General features: G+C 44.8%; 1 protein-coding gene across 1 annotated transcript in view; it reads left to right on the top strand.

Moving 5' to 3' along the window:
• KDM3B (lysine demethylase 3B) overlaps positions 1 to 24,296 on the top strand; it is an 87,900-nt gene that overhangs the window by 47,229 nt on the left and 16,375 nt on the right. The window contains exons 12-17 of the mRNA XM_077472325.1: positions 1,403 to 1,507; positions 2,760 to 2,887; positions 11,480 to 11,741; positions 13,425 to 13,663; positions 16,136 to 16,399; positions 16,501 to 16,672. Coding sequence (XP_077328451.1) covers positions 1,403 to 1,507; positions 2,760 to 2,887; positions 11,480 to 11,741; positions 13,425 to 13,663; positions 16,136 to 16,399; positions 16,501 to 16,672 — 1,170 coding nt within the window. The remainder of the gene's footprint in view (positions 1 to 1,402; positions 1,508 to 2,759; positions 2,888 to 11,479; positions 11,742 to 13,424; positions 13,664 to 16,135; positions 16,400 to 16,500; positions 16,673 to 24,296) is intronic.

Below are 24,296 nucleotides of genomic sequence, written 5' to 3'. Positions count from 1 at the left end.
GTGTGCCTGTGTGTTAGTGTCAGTGTAGTGTTTGGTGCACTTACTTTTAGTCTTCTCCTCGTAGTCAGGTCAAAAAGACCGCCCTGAGGAGAATGACATCACTTCCTCCCTGCCTGTGTATACAATACACAGTGGGAGGAAGCTTCTCATTCGCCAGGAGCGATCGAGAGGGGATGGCCAGAAACCAACTGGTCCCGGATCGCTCCTGAAGCGAAACGGATCGCCGCATCCAGCGGGAGGGGGTCCGATCGGACCCCCCACCCGCTGGAAGGCAAGCACGTACATGTACGTGCTTGTGCCTGTACATGCCATTGTGATGACGTACAATGGCATGCGGCGGTCGTTAAGTGGTTAATAGAGCACATAGAAAACTGTTGTTTTCTGTGTGCTTTTTAGGGTGACTGCTGGTGTTTCGGTGCAGGAAAATGTCAGCCAACCCACCTACTGTGGAAAAGCCCTCAAGGTAAAAATATATGTCGAATATCTCTCCCCTATCTGTCTCTCTAAAATAAAACACTCCTACAGCCCTCTATGCCCTAAATGTTGCATGAATTATATAATGCGAGGAATCTTAGATAATTGTAGTAAATCAAGATTACCACCATCCTGTTTATTGATAAACCAAAAGGCTTGGCCTTCAAGCCTAGAAGGTATCAAACCCAAGAAAGTATGTATAAAAAATGCTAAAATGTATTGGTACTGTTGTCTTTTCAACATATGCAATTATTTTGATCGTACAAATGTCATGTATAAATTCTATGTGAAAGATCCATGTCTTTCCACTTCAGGACCAGTTTTTCTGATTTAAGTATAAATGACGTTCTACAGTAGCCTCAAAATCCAAACAAAAAGAAAACGTGCATTAGGCTACATTCACACCAGCAATTTGGACTGGTGCAAATAGTAGTGGCATCAAAGATTCTTGCTGGCATCCAGCGATGTCTGCGTCAATCAGTGGATCCCGCAAAGCTGTCCACATCAATCACTGCATCTTGCAAAGTCATCCTAGTCAATTATTACGTCCAGCGAAGTTGTGCACATCAATCCTAGTGTCCAGCAAAGTCATCCATGTCAATCGCAACGTCCAGTGACTTTGTCTGTCATGCAGAAAAGTAATCTGTATCAATCATGGCAACCAGCGAAGTAATCTGTGTCATTAAAGCATTGCACCTGTGATCAGCTTGTCAGTGTATCTGTCTGCTGAACTAGCACACTGTCAGTATATTGCTATTTTCAAAAGTACAAATTGAATGCTGTAAAGTCTGATATTGATACTGCTACATTCATTCTGTGCGATGCCAGTGTATGTTTTTTACTTTAAGATATAGTTGAGTGAAAGTTCATTGTCCTGAACACTTCTTTTTTTTTTTTTTTTTTTTTTTTGCTATAATCGCTTTTTTAGAAGACGAAGTGGCTGATGAAGAAGTATTTTCCTGGCTGAAATGTGCTAAAGGACAGTCTCATGAACCTGAAAACCTTATGCCCACGCAAATTATCCCTGGCACTGGTAAGATTGTTTTTCAATTTAAGGACTGTATAGAAATGCATTTAATAACCCTATGTGCTATTAAGGCCTCTTACATTTGGGAGTAAACACCATGATTTTAACCGCTTAGCGCCAGCACCTGCTAGCCCTGTAAGAGCTTTAGAACACCACTAGGTGAGGCTTATGTTCATGTGACCCCTGTGATTGGCTGTCACTGTGGTCACATAATCAGAAAGCTCCCAATCGCAAGCAGTGAATGGGATCTTTTAGTTAGCCACGGGTAACTTTTTTTCCGGGAGCGAGCAGGGCTCGCACTCTCGGCACAGCTGTATTGCACACAAATATGCGACCGCTCGGCGCAAAGAGGTTAGTGATCTGAATACAGGTGCTTTGTTGTGTATGGAACAATGTACACAACATTCTGTGTAAAGATCAGTAATGCAGCCATGAGTACAGAGCCATAGATTTAAAATAGAAAGCATTGGAGTGCAGTAATGTAAAAATGTGTGTATACTCATGAATTAGTTCATATATTGCAACACTGGCAACTAGAAGAGGATGAAAAGGAAGTTTAGGCATGTATAAGCATGCACACTAACACAAGGTTTTTTCAGAACGTTGTATTCAGGAGCTTTCTGTCAGTAAGATCCTGAGTATAAACACCAGTAAATTATTACACTTGTGCACTAGAGGTCTAAGGCTTTCCTTGCCTTAGAATGGTATAAAATACAGCATCTTAAGTTGGTTTCAGCATCTGCATTGGGTAGGTGGAAGATGGAAATTACTTTGTGTGCGCTTTTATGGTTTAAATGTATGTAAACCCTCACCTTGTAGAACAGCCCATTCAGTTTAAAACCAAAATATAAGGTAAAACATTTGTCTATAGATATTAAAAAAACACAATATAAAAACTCCCCCCCCCTCAGTTTGAGTGTGATCACACTCTCTGTTCTCAGCTGCATAAGAGCTGGGGGAGGAGAAATGTCAGCACGATGATCTTCCAGTGAAAGGCTGCGCGGGGGGGGTGTTCAGGTGTGTACACTTTTTTATAGGAAAGCAGAGGGACTGTGACAGGAACACCAGGGATTTCACACAAAAGAAGCAATACAAAGAGAATAGGATACTTTTTTTTTTTTTTTTTTTTTTTTTTTTTTTTATATATACAAGTACATGGTACAGCCGGCGCATATCAGGAATATGAAATGTTGGCTTTACATATTCTTTAAGATAGCTTTTACTGCGATGTTTGATTTATTCTTGTTTTTACTTACAGCTCTTTACAACATTGGGGATCTGGTCCATGCTGCAAGGGGGAAATGGGGTATTAAAGCAAATTGTCCATGTATTAGCAGACACAATAAAACTGTTTTAAGACCGGCAGTCACCAATGGCATTGCCCAGGTATTTATATTTATCAATATACATCTATACTCCGCAGCAGCGATTCATCTTGTTTTTCTCTTTCTTTATACTTTTTAAACCATTTTTTTTAGTGTTGGATATACCTATCATTACTGTCTTGACAGTGAGTAAGGGAAAATATCCCCAAGGAGGCGATAAATACCTGACAGATGTTCTTACATTTCCAAATTTTATCTCCAGAAGTAGAAAGTTTTTTGATGGAGTTTCATTTTGTTCTTTCTAATGGTGACAGAATCATAAATAGCACATGTAGCCTTTTGTATGAAAATGTTGCATGGGATTTTCATTACTCTTGTCCTGTAGAACCACATAGGTAGTGTCAAGCTAGACTTCATACCTCTAGTGAATCAATTACACTTTATACTACTAATAAAATGTTAAAAAACCTTTAGTCATGTGCAGTATTTGTGCTGATAGGAAGCCTCACTTCCTTTTTACTGCTGTGTCGTAGCTGGTAACAAAATGTTGCACCCACCACACACTAGGATAATTTGCAACTGTTGATGCTTGGAGGAATGGCAATAAATATATATGTCCGGTAATAACACCAATTTTAGCACTGTCCTATTCTGACTCAACAGCATTGCACAGTGCTCAGCATAAATAAGTACACCCCAACAGATTTGTCAGAAAACCATTTACTTTCGTTTCAGAATCAACATTTTCTGTGGGACAATATATACTACAAAATACTCCCTCAAATGCGGGCCATTGATTGCAATCAAGATTTGTTAATTTGCTCACACAAAGTATTTTCCCTAACAAATTCATTCAAGACCATGTTGCAAAAATGAATACACTCCAATAAAAGTCTTAGCCTAGGTTCACACTGACAGCGGGATTGAAATTGTGCGAGTTCAGCTGAACTTGCGCGATTTCATACCTGCATGTCAGTGCGACTTGGGAGCGATTTCAGAGACATCTATTCAGGTTCCTCCACAGATGTCCATTGAAGTTGCCAAAAGTAGTACAAAAGTAGTACAGTAACTACTTTTGGGAATAGGTGAGGCACCGCAAAGTTGGCATCGCACTGAATCGGTCGGTGCCATTGCTGGCAATAGCCGCCAATTTGGCATGTGATTTGACATGCCAAATCGCATCAAAATGAACCTAGGCTAAGGAGCAAAGCTTAATTTTTTTACAACAAAATCCTAATTAACAAGAATTCAGCTACAAGTGAATCTATTCATTGAACGGGTGTCCAGGAGACAGTTGATTATAAAAGGGTGTTGGGTAACAAAGAAAACCCCTTCCCATTTCATGCTGTCAGCAATGGCACTACATGGAAGAGAGATGTCACAGGGCCTCAGAAAGAAAATTTCTTTACACAAGAAAGGTGAAGGCTACAAGAAGATCAGCAAAGCTTTACTTATCAGTCAGAATACTGTAGCAAAAGTGATATAAAAATTTAACAAAGATGGAACTGCAACCATCCCACAGAGACGTCCACGGAAGTTAACACCTCTGATGAGAAGGGTTGAAGAAAATTGCCATGCAAGTGCGATGTAGTTGGCTAGAGAAGTAGAAAGCCAGACTGGGGTGATTGTTTGTTTCCCATGACACAATATGGTGTACACTGCAGAGGAATGGCAGACATGGGTGTTGTCCACGAAGGAAGCCTCTCCTAAAGCCCACCTAGAATTTGCCAGGGCCCATGCTGAAAAAGATGATGACCGCTGGGATTCTGTACCCTGGAGTGATGAGACCAAGATGAATGTTTTTGAAACTGATGGCTTCACAAAGGTGAGGAGTACAAAGAAAAATGCATGGGGCCCACAGTGAAACATGGTGGTGTCAGTGTTCTGTGTGGCTGAATGAGTGCTGCTGGTGTTTGAGAGCTGAATTTCATTGATGGTATCATGCATTCACAGATGTACTGCTCTATATTGAAAGAGAAGATGGTACCATCACTCCATGCCCTTGGTCGTTGTGCACTTTTCCAACATAACAATGATCCAAAACACACATCTAAGGCCACTGTTGCATTTCTGAAGAAAAATGGGGTGAAAAACATCTTTAGGGAATTCTGAAGAGACAAATTGAGCATCACACTCCATCCAGCATCCAGGATGGAAAAAGATACAGTAGATGTTGCAATATGTCACCAACTTGTCCATTCCATGCCTAGAAGACTTGGTGCTGTACTTACAAATCATGGAGGTCATACAAAATACTAGATGTAGTAGTTTGTTGTGGGGTGTTTTCATTTTTGCATCAACTAAAACTGAAGATTTTGTAATCTAAGTTATATTATTAACCCTATTTCTCTTATATTCACTGACCAACACAGCTCCTCTCATAACCATTGGGTTGTTATGCCTATTACTAGGAGATACTAGGCATTAGTTGTAATACAACACTCAGAACTTGGGCAACAACCCTCCACCCTGCCATGCAGTCATCAGTTTTATTTTGCCTAGTGAAGGAGAAGGACCTAGAAACCCTGCGGGCCCATCAGTCAATGATTTTTTTTCTGCAAGAAACGTGATTTTTTGAGCAAGATGATAGATCCAGTGATCTGCTGTCAACAGCCGGCTGGGTGACAGGCTGGATACCCTTGTCCTTGTAGTCTCCCCAGTCTGGCCATCGAGCGTGTGCAGGCCGCAGCTACGTGCTAGGCAGGCCACAACGAAACCTTAGCTCCGAAGGTGGTTGGTGAGCTTTTATGCTCCGGGGCATACATGACCAGGCTACTGATGTCTGCGTCCTAGTATGCCGGGCCAGCATCCACCCTGTACTGATCAGTGAGTGGGTCTGTGATGGAATGTCTCCCAGCTCTTCGGAACTGGTAAGTACAGCTCTCCCTGCCTCGGCGGGGCTGAGCAGCTGGGCATTCCCTGGGAGGTCGATTCGGGGGTCCCTCACCTCCCTCTCTTCTCTCCCCTGTCCCTATCCCCCCGGGGGGATGCTGCATGTGGCCGCTGAGCGGTGTGTGTGTGTGTGTGTGTGTGTTTATGCAGGGGCTCTCCGGGGGGCTCTCACCTGGGGGGGGGGGGTGTTCTGGGCCCTGTTCTTCATGCCCCTGGAAGGTGTCTATGAGGGTTTGCTGATGTCCTGTACAGCGCTATGCTCATTGCCATCGTTTTCTCCCTCTACCTCATGGAGCTGCTTTGGCAGCCATTTTAGGTGTGGGCAAGGGCAGCATGCTCTCCTGGGCTTCAGCAGCCATTTTCCTGGTGATTTCCTATACAGGACACCGGTGGCCATGTTCTTGAAGCCTGAACGCGTTTTTTTCAGTGTGCTCCTGTGCTCACGGGCATTTTCCCTGTGTGTTATGTCCTTGTGCTGGACGCTGGGCAGTCATTTTATTGAAGCCTGAGCACACTTCAGAGCGGTTTTACCACCATTTGCAGCAATAAAGTGCCCCCCGGGGAGAGCTCTGACACAGACTCGGGTCCTGCTGAGGCTGGTGACCCCTGCTCTGTTTTGTCAGATGACCAGGACCGTTCGGACAGGGAGGATGAGTCCCCGTTCGGGTCCGTGTGCGACAAAGCACTTGTTGGAGCACTTATCACAGCTGTGCGTGATACCCTGAAGATTCAGGAGCAGGCAGATCCCTCTGCTGATGTAGCACTCCCTTTTGGGTCCCGCAAGCCAGCACGTTCACCTAAGATGTTCCCGTATATGACTTATTTTGACAAGTTCATTTACAAGGAATGGGGTCGCCCGCAACTGACCTTTTCAGTCCCCAAATACATGACGGTGCGTTACCCTTTTGAGGAAAGCCTTCTCAAGAAATGGTCAGCTCCTCCGGTCGTGGACCCCCCAGTACCCAGGTTAAATAAAGTAACCAGGATCCCGGTATAGGGGATTCCTGCATTTAAGGATCCCACGGACAGGAAGGCTGAGGCAGTGGCTCGTTCCCTGTTTACGGTTGTGGGGTCAGCCGTGCGACCAGTACTGGCATCCGCACTTGTGTCGCAGACACTGAGTGGGCAAAACTTTTGCACCGCAAATTGGGAGAGCAGCAGGCTTCTCCTGTCTGCGTGGAACTAGCAGACCAACTAGTGCAAGGCCTTAAGTACATCTGTGACGCGGCCCTGGATACTCTCCCTCTGTTATCCAGGGCTTCAGTATCAGCTATGGTGCTGAGGCGCCTGATTTGGCTAAAATGCTGGTCTGCTGACCAGGCATCCAAAAAAGCCCTGACGGATCTTCCCTTCCTTGGTGACCGGCTCTTTGGAGCCTCTCTGGATGACATTATTAAAAATGCCACTGGTGGTAAGAGTACCTTACTCCCACAGGCCAGGAAGGCTAAGGAGCCACTCCGTAGGCAAGGGTCCTCTTTTTCCGCTCACAAACTGCTTTTTTGTCCGCCCGGATCTTTGGCAAAACGCCCCCAGCCCGACAGGACGGCCGCAGATGGACAGAAACGTCCCTGGAGCTGCAAGCCTAAGAAACTTGCGAATAAAAGTGCTACTGCATGAAGGTTTGCCCCCACCCATGTCTCGGGTGGGGGGTCGCCTTTAGGAGTTTGCAGCCGGTGGTCCTCTCAACTATCTGACCAATGGGTCTGCGATCTGATTTCCACAGGCTACGAGAGTTTCTCTCTTGGCCGCCAAACTGATTCTTCCCCTCCAGCATACCCGTATCCCCGGCTCGCCGCAAGGCCCTCTTAGGGGCAGTAAGGGACCTGCTGAGTCGGGGGTGGTTGTACCGGTTACGGAATTGGAACGTTTCAAGGGATTCTACTGAAATCTGTTTGTAGTTCCCAAGAAGGAAGGGGTACGTCCAGTCTTGGGCCTAAAAGCCCTCAATCACTTTTTTAAAAGTGCAGAGGTTCAGAATGGAATCAGTAGTCGCTGCACTCCATCAAGGGGATTTCCTTGCGTCCTTAGACATCCAGGATGCGTACCTGCACATACCCATATGCCTTTGGCATCAAAAGTTTCTGCGATTTGCAGTCGGGGAAGCCCACTACCAGTTTGTGGCTCTTCCTTTTGGTCTGGCATCAGCCCCCTGAGTCTTTACCAAGGTATTGGCTCCAGTTTTGGTGTTGCTGCGGCAACGTGGGATCGCGATCGTGGGATACCTAGATGATCTCCTCCTGAGGGCATCTTCTGCCTCAGAATTAGGAGGATGTGGCGATCACCATGCAGACCCTGCAAGAATTTGGGTGGCTGTTGAACCTAAAGAAGTCGGGGATTGTACCGACCCAGCGTCTGGAGTACCTAGGCTTGCTTCTGGACTCTATGGAAGCGAGAGTTTTTCTCCCTTCAGACAAACTTGACTAAGACCTGAGGTAAAACTGCTTATGAACAGCAAGTGGTCGTCGCTCCGCTTTCGCATGCGGGTCCTGGGACTCATGCTAGCCTCCTTCCAAGCAGTACCTTATGCCCAGTTCCACACCAGGGTCCTGCAGAAGCAGATTTTGAGAAAATGGGACATATCTCCGTTGTCCCTGGATCGACAGATCCAGGCGAGCCAGTCAGAGACTCATTGATCTGGTGGCTGAGGTCCCCGGTGATTGTCCGGGAAATCGTTCCTACGTATGAAGTGGATAGTGATCACAACGGACGCCAGCCTATCCGGCTGGGGTGGAGTGATGGGGGTTCAGTCGGCTCAGGGCCTCTGGTTGACGGAAGAATCCAAGTTGCTCATCAATCTGCTCGAATTAAGAGCAATCAGGCAGTGCCTCTCCACGTGGTCGATTAGAATTCAGGGGCGTCCAATCAGGATCCAGTCAGAGAACACCACAGCTGTGGCATACGTCAATCACCAAGGGGGAACAAGAAGCTCAGCCGCCGCACGGGAGGTTGCTCACATACTTCGGTGGGCAGAGTGTCACGTACTGGCCCTGTCGGCCATTTACATCCCAGTACTGGAGAACTGGCAGGTGGACTATCTGAGTCGCCATATGCTGAACCCAGGAGAATGGGCGTTGCATCCAGAGATATTCAGGTTACTGTGCCTGAGGTGGGGCACACCAGACGTGGATCTTTTGGCCTCCCATCTCAATCGGAAGGTGCCAAGATTCGTGTCCAGGACAAGAGATCCATGGGCAGACGGGTCCGACACGCTGGTGGCTCCGTGGGATCAGTACCAGCTGATCTACTCCTTTCCTCCACTGAAACTGTTATCACATAGTCAAAAAGCTCTCTTTCATAGTAAGGTTTATTAAAGACACCAGTCCATCCAGTTTAACCTGAGTGAGTGTCTACAATTTCCCCCATCCCTGTACATTGCACACTCACATCGGTCCCTACCCTCAAGGAGCCCACAGTCCAAGGTCCCCATTCATATACTAGGGTAAATTTTGGACAGAAGCCAATTAACCTACCTGCATGTCTTTGGATTGTGGGAGGAAACCGGAGTACCTGGAGAAAACCCACGCAGGCACAGGGAGAACATGCAAACTCCAGGCAGGTAGCGTCATGGTGGGGATTTGAACCTGTGACCCTTCTTACTGCTAGGTGAGAGTGCTAACCACTACACCACTGTGCCGCTTCTCGGCTCCGAGTTGGAGCCGAGGGGATCCCAGTAATACTGGTTGCTCCAGGATGGCCTCAGCATCCGTGGTACGCAGACGTGGTGCATCTGGTGGCAGAAGCTCCCTGGTAACTGCCGTTGCCAGAGGACCTTCTGTCTCCAAGGCCCAATTCTCCATCCTGCTTTACCATCGCTGGCGTTAACGGCATGGCTATTGAGAGCCAGGTGTTGAGGAACTGGGGTCTGTCGGACTCGTGATCCCAACTGTTGAGAGCATGGAAATCTTCTTCTCGGAAGATATACCATCGTACCGGGAAGGCCTACATTTCCATGTGTGAGGAGAAAGGATGGCATCCACGCTCCTTTTCTATATCCAGGATCCTGCTGTTTTATCAGCAAGGAGTAGACCAGAATTTGGCGTTAAGCACCAGTAAGGGGCAAATTTCAGCCTTCGCTGTCTTTTTTTTTCAGCGACCCCTGGCGTCTCACTCACTAGTGAGTACCTTTGTTCAGGGGGTACGACATGTAGTCCCTCCGGTGCGTCCACCGTTACCCCCATGGGATTTGAACCTGGTGTTATCAGCGCTTCAAAAACCGCAGTTTGAAAATATCAGTGAGATTCCCCTGTTGACTCTTTCCCAGAAAGTGGTCTTTCCTAGTGGCCATCACATCGGCCAGGAGGGTTTCAGAACTGGCAGCCTTGTCTTGCAAGTCGCCCTATCTGGTTATCCACAAGGATAAGGTGGTGTTGCGTCCGCAACCGTCTTTTCTACCGAAAGTTGTCTCGGCTTTTCATATCAATGAGGACAGCTCTGAAGGTGTATTTGTCAGCCACTGCTCCCTTTCGGAAGTCAGACTCACTGTTTGTTTCGGTAACTGGTCCCAAGAAAGGCATGGCGGTCTCGTCTCCCACCATTTCCAGGTGGATCAGACAGATTGTAGTACAACCCTACGCCTTGAAGGGGCAGGTGCCCCCCTTTCCGGTCATGGCCCACTTTACAAGGGCAATCGGAACATCTTAGGCCTTCCGGCACCAATCGTCTGTCGCTCAGGTGTGTAAAGCGGCGACCTGGTCGTCTGTCCACACGTTTACTAAGTTCTGCAAGGTAGATGTCAGTGCATCGGCTGATGCCTGTTTTGGCTGCAAAGTTTTGCAGGCGGCCGTATAGTTGCAATTGAATATGCAATATATTTCCTTTTTTCCTGGTTTTTAGATAAAAACGCAGTACTGTTAAGTTAATGCGCTGTTGCATTATGTTCCGCAGTTTTTTGTGCGGTTGTGGGTAGTCACTCATGTTGAGGGTACCCTGGTTTTGTGGTGGATTTCTCCACGCACTGTCGTTTTTTTTGTGGGTAAAGTTTCACTAGTTCCCACTTGCCTTGGTGGATGAAGTTTTTATGCTGTTCCCCCCCCCCCCCCCCCCCTCGTTTGTCACTACTAGGGGACGTCCCAATGGTTATGAGAGGAGCTGTGTCAATCGGTGAATATAAGAGAAAATAGGATTTTTTGTACTCACCGTAAAATCCTTTTCTCTGTAATTCTCTGACCGAGACAGCACCCACCCCTCCTTTTTCTCTTTACGTCATACTGCTTATTGACGTACTGATGACTGCATGGCAGGGTGGAGGGTTGTTGCCCAAGGGACCGCCCCCTGGGTGGAACTAAGGGTTCTGAGTGTTGTATTACAACTAATGCCTAGTATCTCCTAGTAATAGGGCATAACAACCCAATGGTTATGAGAGGAGCTGTGTCGGTCCGTGAATTACAGAGAAAAGGATTTCACAGTGAGTACAAAAAAATCCTATTTTTCATGTAATAGTGCTAAACAACTGTTCTATAAAACTGTGTTCTGTCAACATTTTGGAAATTGCTCTTGTGTTCATTGAGATATTGATTAAAATCTTACTTTTTAAAAGGGGTGTAACTCGTTCTGCTGAGTTACCCTTGAATGGGTTTCACACATCCCTAAATTGCATTCAGAGGTGTCTAGCTCATTAGCAGTAAGAACCATATTTTTTTTACCTTTTACTTGTGATTTATGTCCTTAACTTTTTCTTAACTTTTTTATTTCTTTATTTAACTAAGCTAACATGCTAGCAAAGTAGTAATTGTGACTTATCTGCTTATTCCATTTCTACTAGCTTCCAAGTCTAAATCCTTCAGGATGTGAGGGCACACTACCATCCACTCCTATAGAGTGTAGTGACAGCATCAAAATGGAAGAAGATTCAAAACCAGAAACTGCTGATATTGTTTTGGAGGACTCAAAGACTGAACCAAATATTAATCAGGGCAGCGCAGAGAATAGAGCCAGCAAACAGCAGTGCCCAGAAACTACGCCTTCATCTGCCTTGCACTGGCTGGCTGACCTAGCAGCACAGAAAGCAAAAGAGGAGACAAAAGGTGATTGGTTTGTGATTTCTCCCCCCCCCATGTTTACCTTTTTGCTCTTGCCTGACATCACATTTTACTATATGACAGAGTATATAAACTGATCAACTATAACATTATGACCAGCCACCATATCTCGTCTAGGCAAGAACTCCACTAGACTTGTGAAGGTATGCCGCGGTATCTGGCATCAAGCCATCAGTGCAGAGGAATTAGTTTGGTGGGGTGCACAGATGAGCAAGAAAGGGGATGTAAAGTTAAATGTGGATGGGGAGGTTTGGGGTACAGGGTTTTTAGGATGCAAAGGTGTACTGACAGGGTGGATAAAGATGTAAGTTGCGTGTAGGGCAGCCATTTCATTTCAATGGGCTGCTCTATGCGCTAAAAATGTGGGGAAAAAGTCCTTAACCCTGTTTCCCACAAACACCAAATTTTGGCGCATATAACAGATGTGTGAGGGTGCCCTTAAAAATGAATGGCACTGCTGTGTGTATGCTGAAGAACACTGCGTTTCTGTGGTGTCAGGAAAGTGATTTTGCATGCATTCCTGACGCACACAAATGTGAACATAGGCTAAATGTCTCGGATACATTGCTGGGCAGTGTAAATCTTCTCGTTGCATTGGGGCTTGGTGTAGAATCCTTTAATTCACACTAGGGGCAGTGTAAATGGCCCTCTTACATTGGTGATCAATGTAAATCCCTACTTACATTGGTGGTTACTGTGAATGCTCCTATTTCATTAGTGGTCAGTGTAAATCCCCTTTACATTTGTGGCCAGTGTAGAAACACCTCTTTATATCGGTAGAAAAAAAATCATGACCTGCATTTGTGGTCAGTATCAAATCTCCCCCCTCCCTTTTAAATTGGTGGTCGTTGTAAATTTTCAATTACAATGGTGGAAAGTGTAAATCTCCCCTTACATTTGTGGCCAGTGTATAAGTTCCCCTTTATTGGTTGTTGGTGTAAAATTCCCGACCATCTTTGAATCTTTTGTGCCACACTTTTACTTATGCTGCACTCATTGCATTGCCCCCAAATCATCCAGATATTTTTTTGGGGAGGAATGTTCAAGTTTAACGCAAAATTGGGTTCAGATTCGTTGCTCTACATGCTCAGTCATTTTGAATGTGAAGGGCACACAGTACACCACTCTGCGGTGTCTAACGCACCCGCTGACTAGTACTGTGAAGTCGTCATGCTTATGCATGTGCATTTCAGTCCACTCTAGTTATTTTCAGACCACTCAAGCGGAAGCTGCAGGGGAGAGGAGAGAGTGATCAATGGCTGCTAAAGCTTTGATTGGTGACATTACCTATCAACTTCTGAGACCCAGCTATTGTCGACACTCCCTCCTCTCCCCTGCAGCTGCCACTGGCTGACATGGGGGAGCCAGATGACATGACCAGAGTGAACTGAAAATCGGCAAGTTTATACCTCTTTCTTAAATGGCTTAGTCAGCATAGATGTTATGGGAGGGGGAGGGATCATTTTTAAGACTAGTAAAGTTTAGCCTGAAATGTCACCTTGAAGGGAAAATCGATACAAGTATTTCATTCATTTTCATTCATTCATTCAAGGTCATGGATGGAACCAGAACTTAGGATCCAGAGTTATTCTCATTCGCAAAACTGAACATTTATTGTCTGTCAGAGCATATTTAATAATGAAATGTCATTTTTTTTTTTTTTTTCAGACCCTAGCTCTGTGAAGCTCGTACCACCTAAAGAGTGTTCTGTGAGTTTGGAATCTCCTAATTCCAGTGTGAAGAGTTCTACTTCCCCAAAACTTTTCAACAGCCTTTTATTAGGCCCAGCTGCCTCCAACACAAAATCAGAAGGTTCCAGTTTAAGAGACCTTCTCCACTCTGGCCCTGGAAAATTATCACAAGGAACAGAAGGAGGGGTACCATTTCCACCTGTGTTTAATTCTACAGTGCGTAGTACGCCTTATTTCTATGTAACTTTACTGATGAACTTCTAATAGATTGTACTTAGGGAAAATATGAGTATGTTATCAATAGCTTAACCCCTTCATACCTAAGGGTTATACAAATTTTAATGCCTAAACACAATTTTGACATGTGTTAGTAAAACTGCACATATCACTTTGTGCATCCAGGTGGCCTATACCCTGTTTTTTTTTTTTTTTCCAGGACAAATTGGGCTTTAATTTGGTGCTAAATGTTAACGGGCATCTCCTGGATTTTTTATTTTTTGTCAAAGTAAAACTTGTTTTAAATTTTGCTGTATATTTCTTGCCACTGCCATAACCTTCCACCAAATAACCCAAATTAAATTATCATGCTGCTCAGGATCACAGCAATACCACAGATGTGTATGTACATGTAGTACATCCCAAAAACAAGTGCACATTTTGCTTTTTATTTTTTATTTTTTTTTATAAATTCTACCTAAAACACACTTAAGCCCCATACACACTATCAGATTTTCTGCTGAGTTTTTCCTTCAGATTTAACAAAACCATATAATATGAGATCAAACCTTAGGAGTTTCAATTTGTATGCAATCAGGCAGACCCTTACACTACATGGTTTTGGTAAACCTGAAGGAAAAACTCAGCAGAAAAACTGATAGAGTGTGTATGGGACTTTATACTAATTAAAAAAAAAAAAATAAATACTGGCCCTGGCCTCGACCCAAACTGTAACCCTTGTATTGACCTAGATCAAACCTTGATCTAGCTTTTTTTTTATTAATATTATTTATCTATCTATCTTTACACACACACTTCTTCTTTTTTTCTTTTTTTTTCTCTACAAGGAGAGAGAGGGATACAATGTATCTCTCTCCTTCAGTCACATAGAGAACACAGGAGTGGGCTTCACAGTGCTTGATCACTGTTATAGCCATTCAGAGGCTATCACAACAATCAGGTGACCCCCCGGAATTGGAAGTTCTGGGTCCCGATCATTAGTCCAGGGCTCACGTTGAGACCTCGGTCTCTGTGCTGGGAGCGTGCCATGTGGCATGCTCCCAGTACAAGGGGAAATATTTAATATGCAGCCCCACGAAAAAAAAAGCCCAGTCCAGTGGGGCTGGGCTAATTTTTGTTAGGTCGGCGGGTAAGGGTTAAAGTGGATGTAAACCCCATTCATGAAATTTGAGCTGGGCACATATATCTGCAGTGTTTTCTTATTTCTCTTTAAAGCACTGAGTCCAGTGGCTTTCTCCTGCTCTGTTGTTCTGTTATCAGCATGATAACTTCTGACAAGTTCTCTGTCAACTGTGATAAAATTACACTGAACTTTGTGTCACAGTGGTTGCTTCAAACAAATTAGCAGAGAGCTGGTCTATATACAGCACAGGGTCTGCAAGTCTCTGCCTATGTGGAGAGGGGTTGTGTGCCTTTCCTCCAATCAGCTGTTTCAGTGTATGGCAAGAATCCACAGCCACAGGTGAATCAGGAAGAGAAAATTCTAACAGGATGTGCACTTTCTAAACAGTATATGAAGCTGAAGACAGCAGATATACATGTAAAATGTAGGGAGATTTGTTTAATTTCTGTGTATCATATGAGGCTGTTCACTTCACTAGGTATATGTGAGGGTTTACTGCCATTTTAACTCTTGATGAACAAAAAAAATGGCCCCTTGCAGATAAATGTCATAATGTGCTATTATGCACCATATACTAGCACATTATGACATACTTGCAAAGCGGGTCCCTCCAGCGGCACACTGTCCCCACTGACGGGGCTTTTATCTTCACCTGGTCTTCCTTCCGGTTTTGCATGCTCCAGGCATTTCAATGGCCGGGCCCCAATGACATTAGTCCTGGAGCCACAGCACTGTGAATGGACAGCGCACTCGAGCGTGCCGCCCATTCAGGGTGTAGTGCGCATGTGCTGGTGACATTGGCTGCTACAATTGAAGTCTCCAAAACGGTGCATGTTTAGGAGACATTCACTGTACCCACAGGTAAGCCTTGTTGAAGGCATACCTGTAGGTACAAGCAAACCAGTGGACTTTACTACCGCTTTAAACAAACTTCTTGGTGTGTCGGTTGCCTACTTCCAATCTGTGCACTGTGGTTCCATTTGCTGACCTCTATCTTCCTACAGTGTTCTGTAATGACATTGGAGCCTGTAGGAGGAAGCATAGGCCATGTTAGGGGGAAACAGGCATCCAACGCCCCAGGAATTGTCAGTTGATGAAGTTCTTGTGTCATTGAGCTTCAGTGGGCAAATTTTAGAGTGATTTATATAAATAATGTAAGGCTATAAAAATGGAGCATAAATGATGTGCGTATTGATGGAACCTTGAAGCAACTGAACTTTTATTTGTGGTTTCCACTCAGCTACAGTGACATTGGAATAGCCATTTGTTTTGCAATTTACGATTGTAATTTTTCATACTAATGTAACCAAATCCTTTAAACCTTTTAGGCAAAGGGGAAATCTAGCTTGCCTAACTTCCTGGACCATATTATAGCTTCTGTCGTAGAGAACAAAAAGACGTCCGATGCCAGCAAAAGAGCCAGTAGCTCAGCAGAAAGCCTGAAGGAAGGAAAGGAAATGGTGATGGGTCTAAATGTTCTAGATCCACACACCTCGCATTCCTGGCTCTGTGATGGAAGACTGCTCTGTCTTCATGACCCTAGCAACAAAAATAACTGGAAAATCTTTAGGGAATGTTGGAAACAAGGCCAGGTGAGAACTTTTTTTGTTTTAATACTTACAATTATCTGCTTACACAGCCAGAGTAATAGAGATTGAAAATTAATTTAAACCCTTGTATTTTTTTCTCTTAGCCTGTGTTAGTCTCTGGGGTGCAGAAGAAACTTAAATCTGAGTTATGGAGGCCTGAGGCTTTTAGCCTGGAATTTGGAGATCAAGATGTAGACCTGGTGAATTGTCGAAACTGTGCCATTATTTCAGATGTAAAAGTGCGAGATTTTTGGGATGGTTTTGAAGTTCTTGAAAGTAAGTCCATGATTTATTTTTAGTTTGGTTAAAAAGAATCCTGTCAAATGATGTAATATTGTATTCACTGTTCATTGCTGCTCCTTTTACAATATGTGGGAAAACAGCCAATCACTAAGCAAATGTTATAGTGAATACATTTTTAATCCAATGTGACTTGTGGAAAAGTCTTGGGTCTTTATTTTTTCCATTGATGTTAATGCTGTTCTTCCTCTTCCTCTTCCTCTTCCTCTTCCTCTTCCTCTTCCTCTTCCTCTTCCTCTTCCTCTTCCTCTTCCTCTTCTTCTTCTTCTTCTTCTTCTTCTTCTTCTTCTTCTTCTTCTTCTTCTTCTTCTTCTTCTTCTTCTTCTTCTTCTTCTTCTTTTATAACTTTTTTAGTTTTTGTAGTTAAACTGTATTATGCATCAAAACATGATATTTTTATTTGATAGTAGATTTGGGTGCATTTTCATGCATTTATTTCCCAACATTACCTGTATGTATGTTGTGTAGCCTCAGATTTTTACTTCAAGATATTACTTCTCCAGACTATATGGATTGTATGTAACATAATTAGATGGTAAAGCCCAAAGTGAAAGTTTGTTTCAATTTAGTTCACCCTATAACAGGGGTAGGCAAACTTTGGGCAAAGTGCGCCGAAAAATGTTTTCAAATAAATTGAGTGTGCCGATTTTATAACAAAAAATGTCAACTTCACACACTCAATCACAAAAAGGATTCTTTATAAAGTAAATGCTGTAAACCACTTGCGTAGTAGTGAGAAATTAACATCCCGCACTCTTAGGGTCCTTTCACACGGGGCGGATCAGTTCTGATCCGCCCCGTGGATGTCCGTTTGCTCAGCGGGGATCACTCCGCCGATCCCCGCTGAGCAGGGAGATGACAGGTCTGTCTCCGCACACTGTGCAGGGACGGACCTGTCACAGCGCCGCTCTCCCCTATGGGAGATCGGATGACGACGGACCGCAGTGCCCGTCGTCATCCGATCCGATCCGCAGACGGATGGAAAAATAGCTTTTTCCTCCGTCACACTTTTTCGGATCGGAGCGGGTCGGATGTCAGCGGACATGTCACCGCTGACATCCGACGCTCCATAGAGCTCTATGGAGCACCCGTTCAGGTCCGCCTGAAAAACTGACAGGCGGGCCTGAACGGGACGTTAGTGTGAAAGGGGCCTTACGCCTCAGATCACCCCCAATTCATGCACATTCACACCTCTGATCACCTCAATTCACCTGCTCATCTCCCCCACCACTGTACTACCCTGCATATCTGCCCCACCACTGTACTACCCTGACATTCTGCCCCACCACTGTACCCCCCTGCACATCTGCCCCACCAATGCATGCTTTCACATCTGCTGTACCCACTTTCTCTTCTGTCCCACTGCTGAACCCCCTTCTCATATGCCCCAACAGTGAACCCCCCATGCTCATCTTTCCCACCACTGTAAACCTGCTCAACTGCCCCATCACCGTTTCCCCCTGCTTTTCTGTCCCACCGCTGAACCCCCTTCTCATCCTTCCCACCACTGTAACCTTCCTGCTCATCTACCTTGTCAATGTACCCCTTTTCTAATCTGCCCCACCACTGTACTTCCCTGCACATCTGCTCCACCGCCGTATCCCCATGCTCTTCTGTCTCACTACTGAATCACCTTCTCATCTGTCCTAACACTGAACCCATCTGCCCCACCACTGTAACCTGCTTTCTCATCTGCCCCACCAATGTACTTTCTGCACATCTGTCTCACCTCTGTTCCCCCTACTCTCCTGCCCCACTACTGTAACCCCCTTTCGCATCTGCCCCACTGCTCTACCTCCCTGTTTTTCTGGCCCACCACTGTAACCCCCTCCTCATCTTGCCCACCACTTTTGTAACCCCTTTCTCATCTGGCCCAACACTGAACCTCCCTGCACATCTGCCCCACCGCTGTACCCTCCTGCTCTTCTGTCCCACCTCTGAACCCCTCCTGCTCATTTTCCCCACTGCTGTACCCCCCTGTGAAAGGAAGCAGAGATGAGACACATCTACCTGTCCAGGCACACTTATCCTGCTGAGCCACCTCTCGCATCCAGCCTACTTGCTTGTATGTGATGTCACATACAAGCATCTGGAATAGATGCGCAATGATAAGCTCGGGTCAGGGGCATTTTCTGAAAGCAGTGGGCCTTTGTGCAGGATCATAAGTTGGACCCCGCAGCTTAGAAAAAGTGTGACGTTCTGCACCGCAGCAAGAGTTGGGTGTGATTTTCATTGCACTGAATACTGGCTGTGGCTTAAAGGGACACAGAAGTTGAGTAGTAAGTGATGCAAAGGTTCAGGAATCATTTCAACAAAGTTCCCAGAAGCTCAACAGTAATTCCACAAACAGTCACCTGATTGTGGTTTTCTCAATCACAGTGAAATCCCTTCTATCTGAGATTGGTAGTGGCAACCAAGCAAGTCATCTTCCTCCAGAAGGTGGGCAGGGCTAGTAGGACTTGGCTTTAGCAGTGGCCAATGACAGTCCTCCTTCTCCTGGAAGCAGAATCTGCTCCCCCCCCCCCCCCCCCCCCAGTGCAGGTCCGGTGTTGGGAATTTGGAAGTTGCATTAGTGTCTCACTAACACTTCCCTGCGCTGCTGATGGGGGAGGGAGTTGAGTGCCAGTAAGAGAGACCTTGCGTGCTGCTTGCAGCACCAGTTCCGGGGGTTGCCTACCTTGATAAGCTGGAAAAAATTAGGTTGTGTAAATCATTACTATAACACTAATGGTGCCCATACACTAGATGCAAAATCGTTTGAAAATCTGTCATTTGGACAGTTTGTTCGTTTATCACAAATTGAAAATCTGTTGTGACATTTGAGCCGGAAAAGTTTGGAAAACTTCGGCCGAACAGACGATAAATTGAAAGGTTAATGTGTTTTTCACCCGAACGGTTTCCTCTGGGCTTATGTGGCAAAAACGAACACAAAATTGATTAATTTTATGTCACTTGAACGATTTATCAATCAGGTGTATGGCTATCATAAGATCAGGCCATTTGCATGCACAGTAATTAGTAGAATGGTGATATTTTCCTTGGCTTGTAATAACAATTCTGAATAACACTGCACACAACCGAGTGAATATTTTGACATTTTATGAATTAAGATCTCAACCACACTTGCAGCAGCCCTTGCCTCCCCTCCGAAAAGCTATCCACAGTGGATTGCTTTTTAAACGGCGTGTGAGATGTAGCTCGGAGGTGATATGTTGCCTGCTTATAACCCCGATACCACAACAGCTTGCATGTAGTTGCAGCATAGTCCCATTCACTTGGGTCATTTTTGGTAGCAGTACTGCCTGTCGAATGCAACATGGGGTATAATGTGTACACCCCATCCAATCCCTGTTGCAGCTTATTGGGGGCAGCCAAGGGACAATAAAACCACGACTTGATTTTTACCACCCCCTCCCCTGTCTGTGAACAAGCCCTAAGTGGTATTTGCAGCACACACAGACATACTGTTTTAAATCTATGTAAGGACAGCTTTTTCCTATTAGAAGAGGACTAAAGAACAATTCCCCACTAGAAATTATTTAACTGGGGCAGAGAGCACAGGAACAGGAAGTTATCATCTTTCAAGATTCCTGGCAATACTTGTTTGCACTTATTGAATAGATATAACAAAACTATTACAATGGTATATTTATCAGACTGAAAAGGGAGCAAATAAGAGAGGGTTGTTTTTAGGATCTATACACACTCTTAAACATATCCCCTTTTACTGATTGTATGTTATTTAATTGACACAGATTGGATATTCCATTACCAAACATTGTTGGAAAATGTTACATATGAAGGGAGTATTAAACCCAAAAGCAAACCGTTATTATATTGCAGCTTACTAATTCTTAGATGTGATGACTGCATTAGTTTTCTTTTTTAGGTTTGATTTCTTCTATTTTCATCTGGTGATCCAGCCAGTAAGTCTGTTTTTTAACAGAGAAGCTCTCTTGCAGTTACAGATGAGACAGATCATTGATGGGTGCTTAGAATGATCAGCTTTTATTTGTTAAACGTTTATATCAAAAGAAAAAAAAAACCTGTTTGCTGTAACTGATTATAAAGTATTAACCGGAGTTCAGCTTCAATTTGTTAGTGTATATACAGAGGAAGTAAACCGCAGGGTTAATTTATTTGTTTTCTGCCCTGCAAAGTAAAGCCATAATGTGAAAGTATGCATCAAATACATACTAGCACATTATGTGAAACTTACCTGCAAACGAAGCCCTCCACTGATGCAATGTCACCTCTGGAGGCCGCATCCTTCTTCACCTGCCTTCCTTCCGGGTCCTCGTACTCCGGCTATGTGACTGGCTGGAGCCGTGTGATGTCACACCCGCACCAATGACGTCATCAGCTGCATATACAGTAAATCTCTCCTAAATGGTGCAAGTTTAGGAGTTTACAGTATCTGCAGGTAAGCCTTATTATAGGATTACCTATAGGTACAATTGATGGATGGGAGTTTACAACCACTTTAACCAGTTGCCGACTGCCGCACGACGATGTACGTCGACAGAATGGCACGGGCAGGCATATGGGCGTACCTGTCTGTCCCTGCCTTCCCCCGGTGCCAGCGGCGGTCGGAATCCGTTCAGGAGCGATCCGGGATGAGGGGGCGGCCATTCATTCATGGCCACCCCCTCGCGATCGCTCCTGACGAATGGAAGTGCAGCGTGACATCACTTCCTCTCCTGTAATGTAAACACAGGCAGAGGAAGTGATGTAGTCTCTCCTCCGTGTCGGTATTTTTCGTTCCGGCACCGAGGAGAGAGGATCGGTGAGTTTCACCAACACTACACTACACAGTAGAACATGCCAGGCACACTCTCACCCCCCTTGCACCCCCAGTCACAGTGACACCAATTGCATTTTTTTTTTATTGCATTGGTGTCATTTGTGACTGTAATAACTGTTAGGGCAGTTAGGGTTAGCCCCCTTTAGTTCTAGGGTACTCCCCTAACCCCCCCAATAAAGGTTTAACCCCGTGATCACCCCCCGTCGCCAGTGTCACTAAGGCTGGGTTCACATTGCAGCGGTTTATGAGAACGGATGTGATTCGCACCGCACTGCAGTGCAAATCGCATCCGATCTCTGTGCGATGCGAGTTCAGCCATACAGATAGTATGGCTGAATTCGCATCGCACCCGCCGCAAACTCGCACGGGACCCTTTTTTTGGTCCGCAGCAGAATCGGATCGCATGGGTGTTCACACCATGCGATCCGATTCCTGTCCGAGTTTGCAGATCGCACTGTGATATGCGAACTGATCTGGGGGTGTCATTAACATTTCACTGACACTCCCAGCAGTTCGCATAGGGCAGTGTGATGCGGGAACCCGCCGCGGATTCGTGGCGTTCCCGCATCGCTCCAGTGTGAACCCAGCCTAATAAGCGATCGTTTTTCTGATCGCTGTATTAGTGTCACAGGTGACGCTAGTTAGGCAGGTAGGTATTTAGGTTCGCCGCAGCTTTTTATAGCGCCAGGGACCCCCATATACTACCGCATAAAGCCCCCTGATTGCCCCCTAGTTAACCCTTTCACCAGTGATCACCATATAACTGTTACAGGTGACGCTGGTTGGTTAGTTAGTTATTTTTTTATAGTTTCAGGGCACCCGCCATTTATTACCTAATAAAGGTTTAACCCCCTGATCACCCGGGGGGTGATATAAGTTTGAGGGTCAGATAGGGTCTGCGTCGCCCCAGGCAGCGTCAGGTTAGTGCCAGTACCGCTAACACCCACGCGCAAAGCATACACCTCCCTTAGTAATATAGTATCTGATCAGATCAATATTGGCGTCGCCAGCAGTTTAGGTTTCCCAAAACGCATTGTTAGCGGGATCAGCCCAGATACCTGCTAGCACCTGCGTTTAGCCCCTCCGCCAAGCCCAGCCCACCCAAGTGCAGTATCGATCGATCAATGTCACTTACAAAACACAACACACATAACTGCAGCGTTCGCAGAGTCAGGCCTGATCCCTGCGATCGCTAACAGTTTTTTTTGTAACGTTTTGATACAGTCGCTGACAGCCTAGGTGCTTTTTTACCTGTGAGTCTCACTAGTGTACCCCTAAATTTAGGGGTTTCTACTTTCCAAAATTGGGTCATTTGGGGGGGGGGGGGGGGGTTTGTGCCATCTTGGCATTTTATGGCCTTCAAAACTGCGATAGGTAGTGAGGAGTGAAATCAAAAATTTACACCCTTAGAAATCCTGAGGGCGGTGCTTGGTTTTCGGGGGCCCCGTACGTGGCTAGGCTCCCAAAAAGTTCCACACATGTGGTATCCCCGTACTCAGGAGAAGCAGCAGAATTTATTTTGGGGTGTCATTTCACATATGCCCATGGCATGTGTGAGCAATATATCATTTAGTGACAACTTTGTGGAAAAAAAAAAAAGTTTGTAATATTCCCGCAACTTGTGGCAAAATATAAAATATTCCATGGACTCAACATGCCTCTCAGCAAATAGCTTGGAGTGTCTACTTTCTAAAATGGGGTCATTTGGGGGGGTTTTGTGCCATCTTGGCATTTTATGGCCTTCAAAACTGTGAGTGAAATTACAAATGTATGCCCTTAGAAATCCTGAAGGCGGTGCTTGGTTTTCGGGGGCCCCGTACGCGGCTAGGCTTCCAAAAAGTCGACCAGATGTGGTATCCCCGTACTCAGGAGAAGCAGCAGAATGTATTTTGGGGTACAATTCCACATATAACCATGGCATGTGTGAGCAATATATCATTTAGTGACAACTTTGTGTAAAAAAAAAAAATGACAAAAAAAATATTTATTTATTTTTTTATTTTTTTATTATTCAATCGCTTGAGGCAAAAAAATAAAATATTCAATGGGCTCAACATGCCTCTTATTAATTTCCTTAGGGTGTCTACTTTCCAAAATGGGGTCATTTGGGGGGGTTTCGTACTGCCCTGCCATTTTAGCACCTCAAGAAATGAGATGGGCAGTCATAAACTAAAAGCTGCGTAAATTCCAGAAAACTTAGTTTGTAGATGTGACAACTTTTGCGCAAACCAATAAATATACAGTTATTGACTTTTTTTTTTACCAAAGACATGTGGCTGAATACATTTTGGCCTAAATGTATGACTAAAATTGAGTTTATTGGATTTTTCTAATAACAAGAAGTAGAAAATATCATTTTTTTCCAAAATTTGCGGTCTTTTTACGTTTATATCGCAAAAAATAAAAATCGCAGAGTCAGTCAAATACCTTTAAAAGAGAGCTCTATTTGTGGGAAAAAAAGGACGCAAATTTTGTTTGGGTACAACATTGCATGACCGCGCAATTACCAGTTAAAGCAGCGCAGTGCCAAATTGTAAAAAGACCTCTGGTCATTGACCAGCAAAATGGTCCGGTCTGAAGGTGGTTAAATCATTCACTCCCCTCCCACCAGACTTAAATGCTGCTGTCCAAATTTGCCCCATCATACTGAGTAGTGTTTGTATTATACAGGAGGTGTGTTACTGGCCAACTTACCAGGTAAAAACGGGGGGGCCTAAAGAAAATGAATGAAGGCGCTACATCTAATAATTGGTAAGCTGCAATAATATAAAATTTTCAGCTTTGGGTTTAATACTG

The sequence above is a fragment of the Lithobates pipiens genome, unplaced genomic scaffold (genome assembly GCF_037356315.1).
Source record: "Lithobates pipiens isolate NorthernLeopardFrog02 unplaced genomic scaffold, aLitPip1_a1.2 Scaffold_8, whole genome shotgun sequence".
Taxonomy (NCBI): Eukaryota; Metazoa; Chordata; class Amphibia; order Anura; family Ranidae; genus Lithobates; species Lithobates pipiens.
Note: the sequence above shows the minus strand (reverse complement) of the source record. Positions and strands in the feature narration are given on the sequence as shown.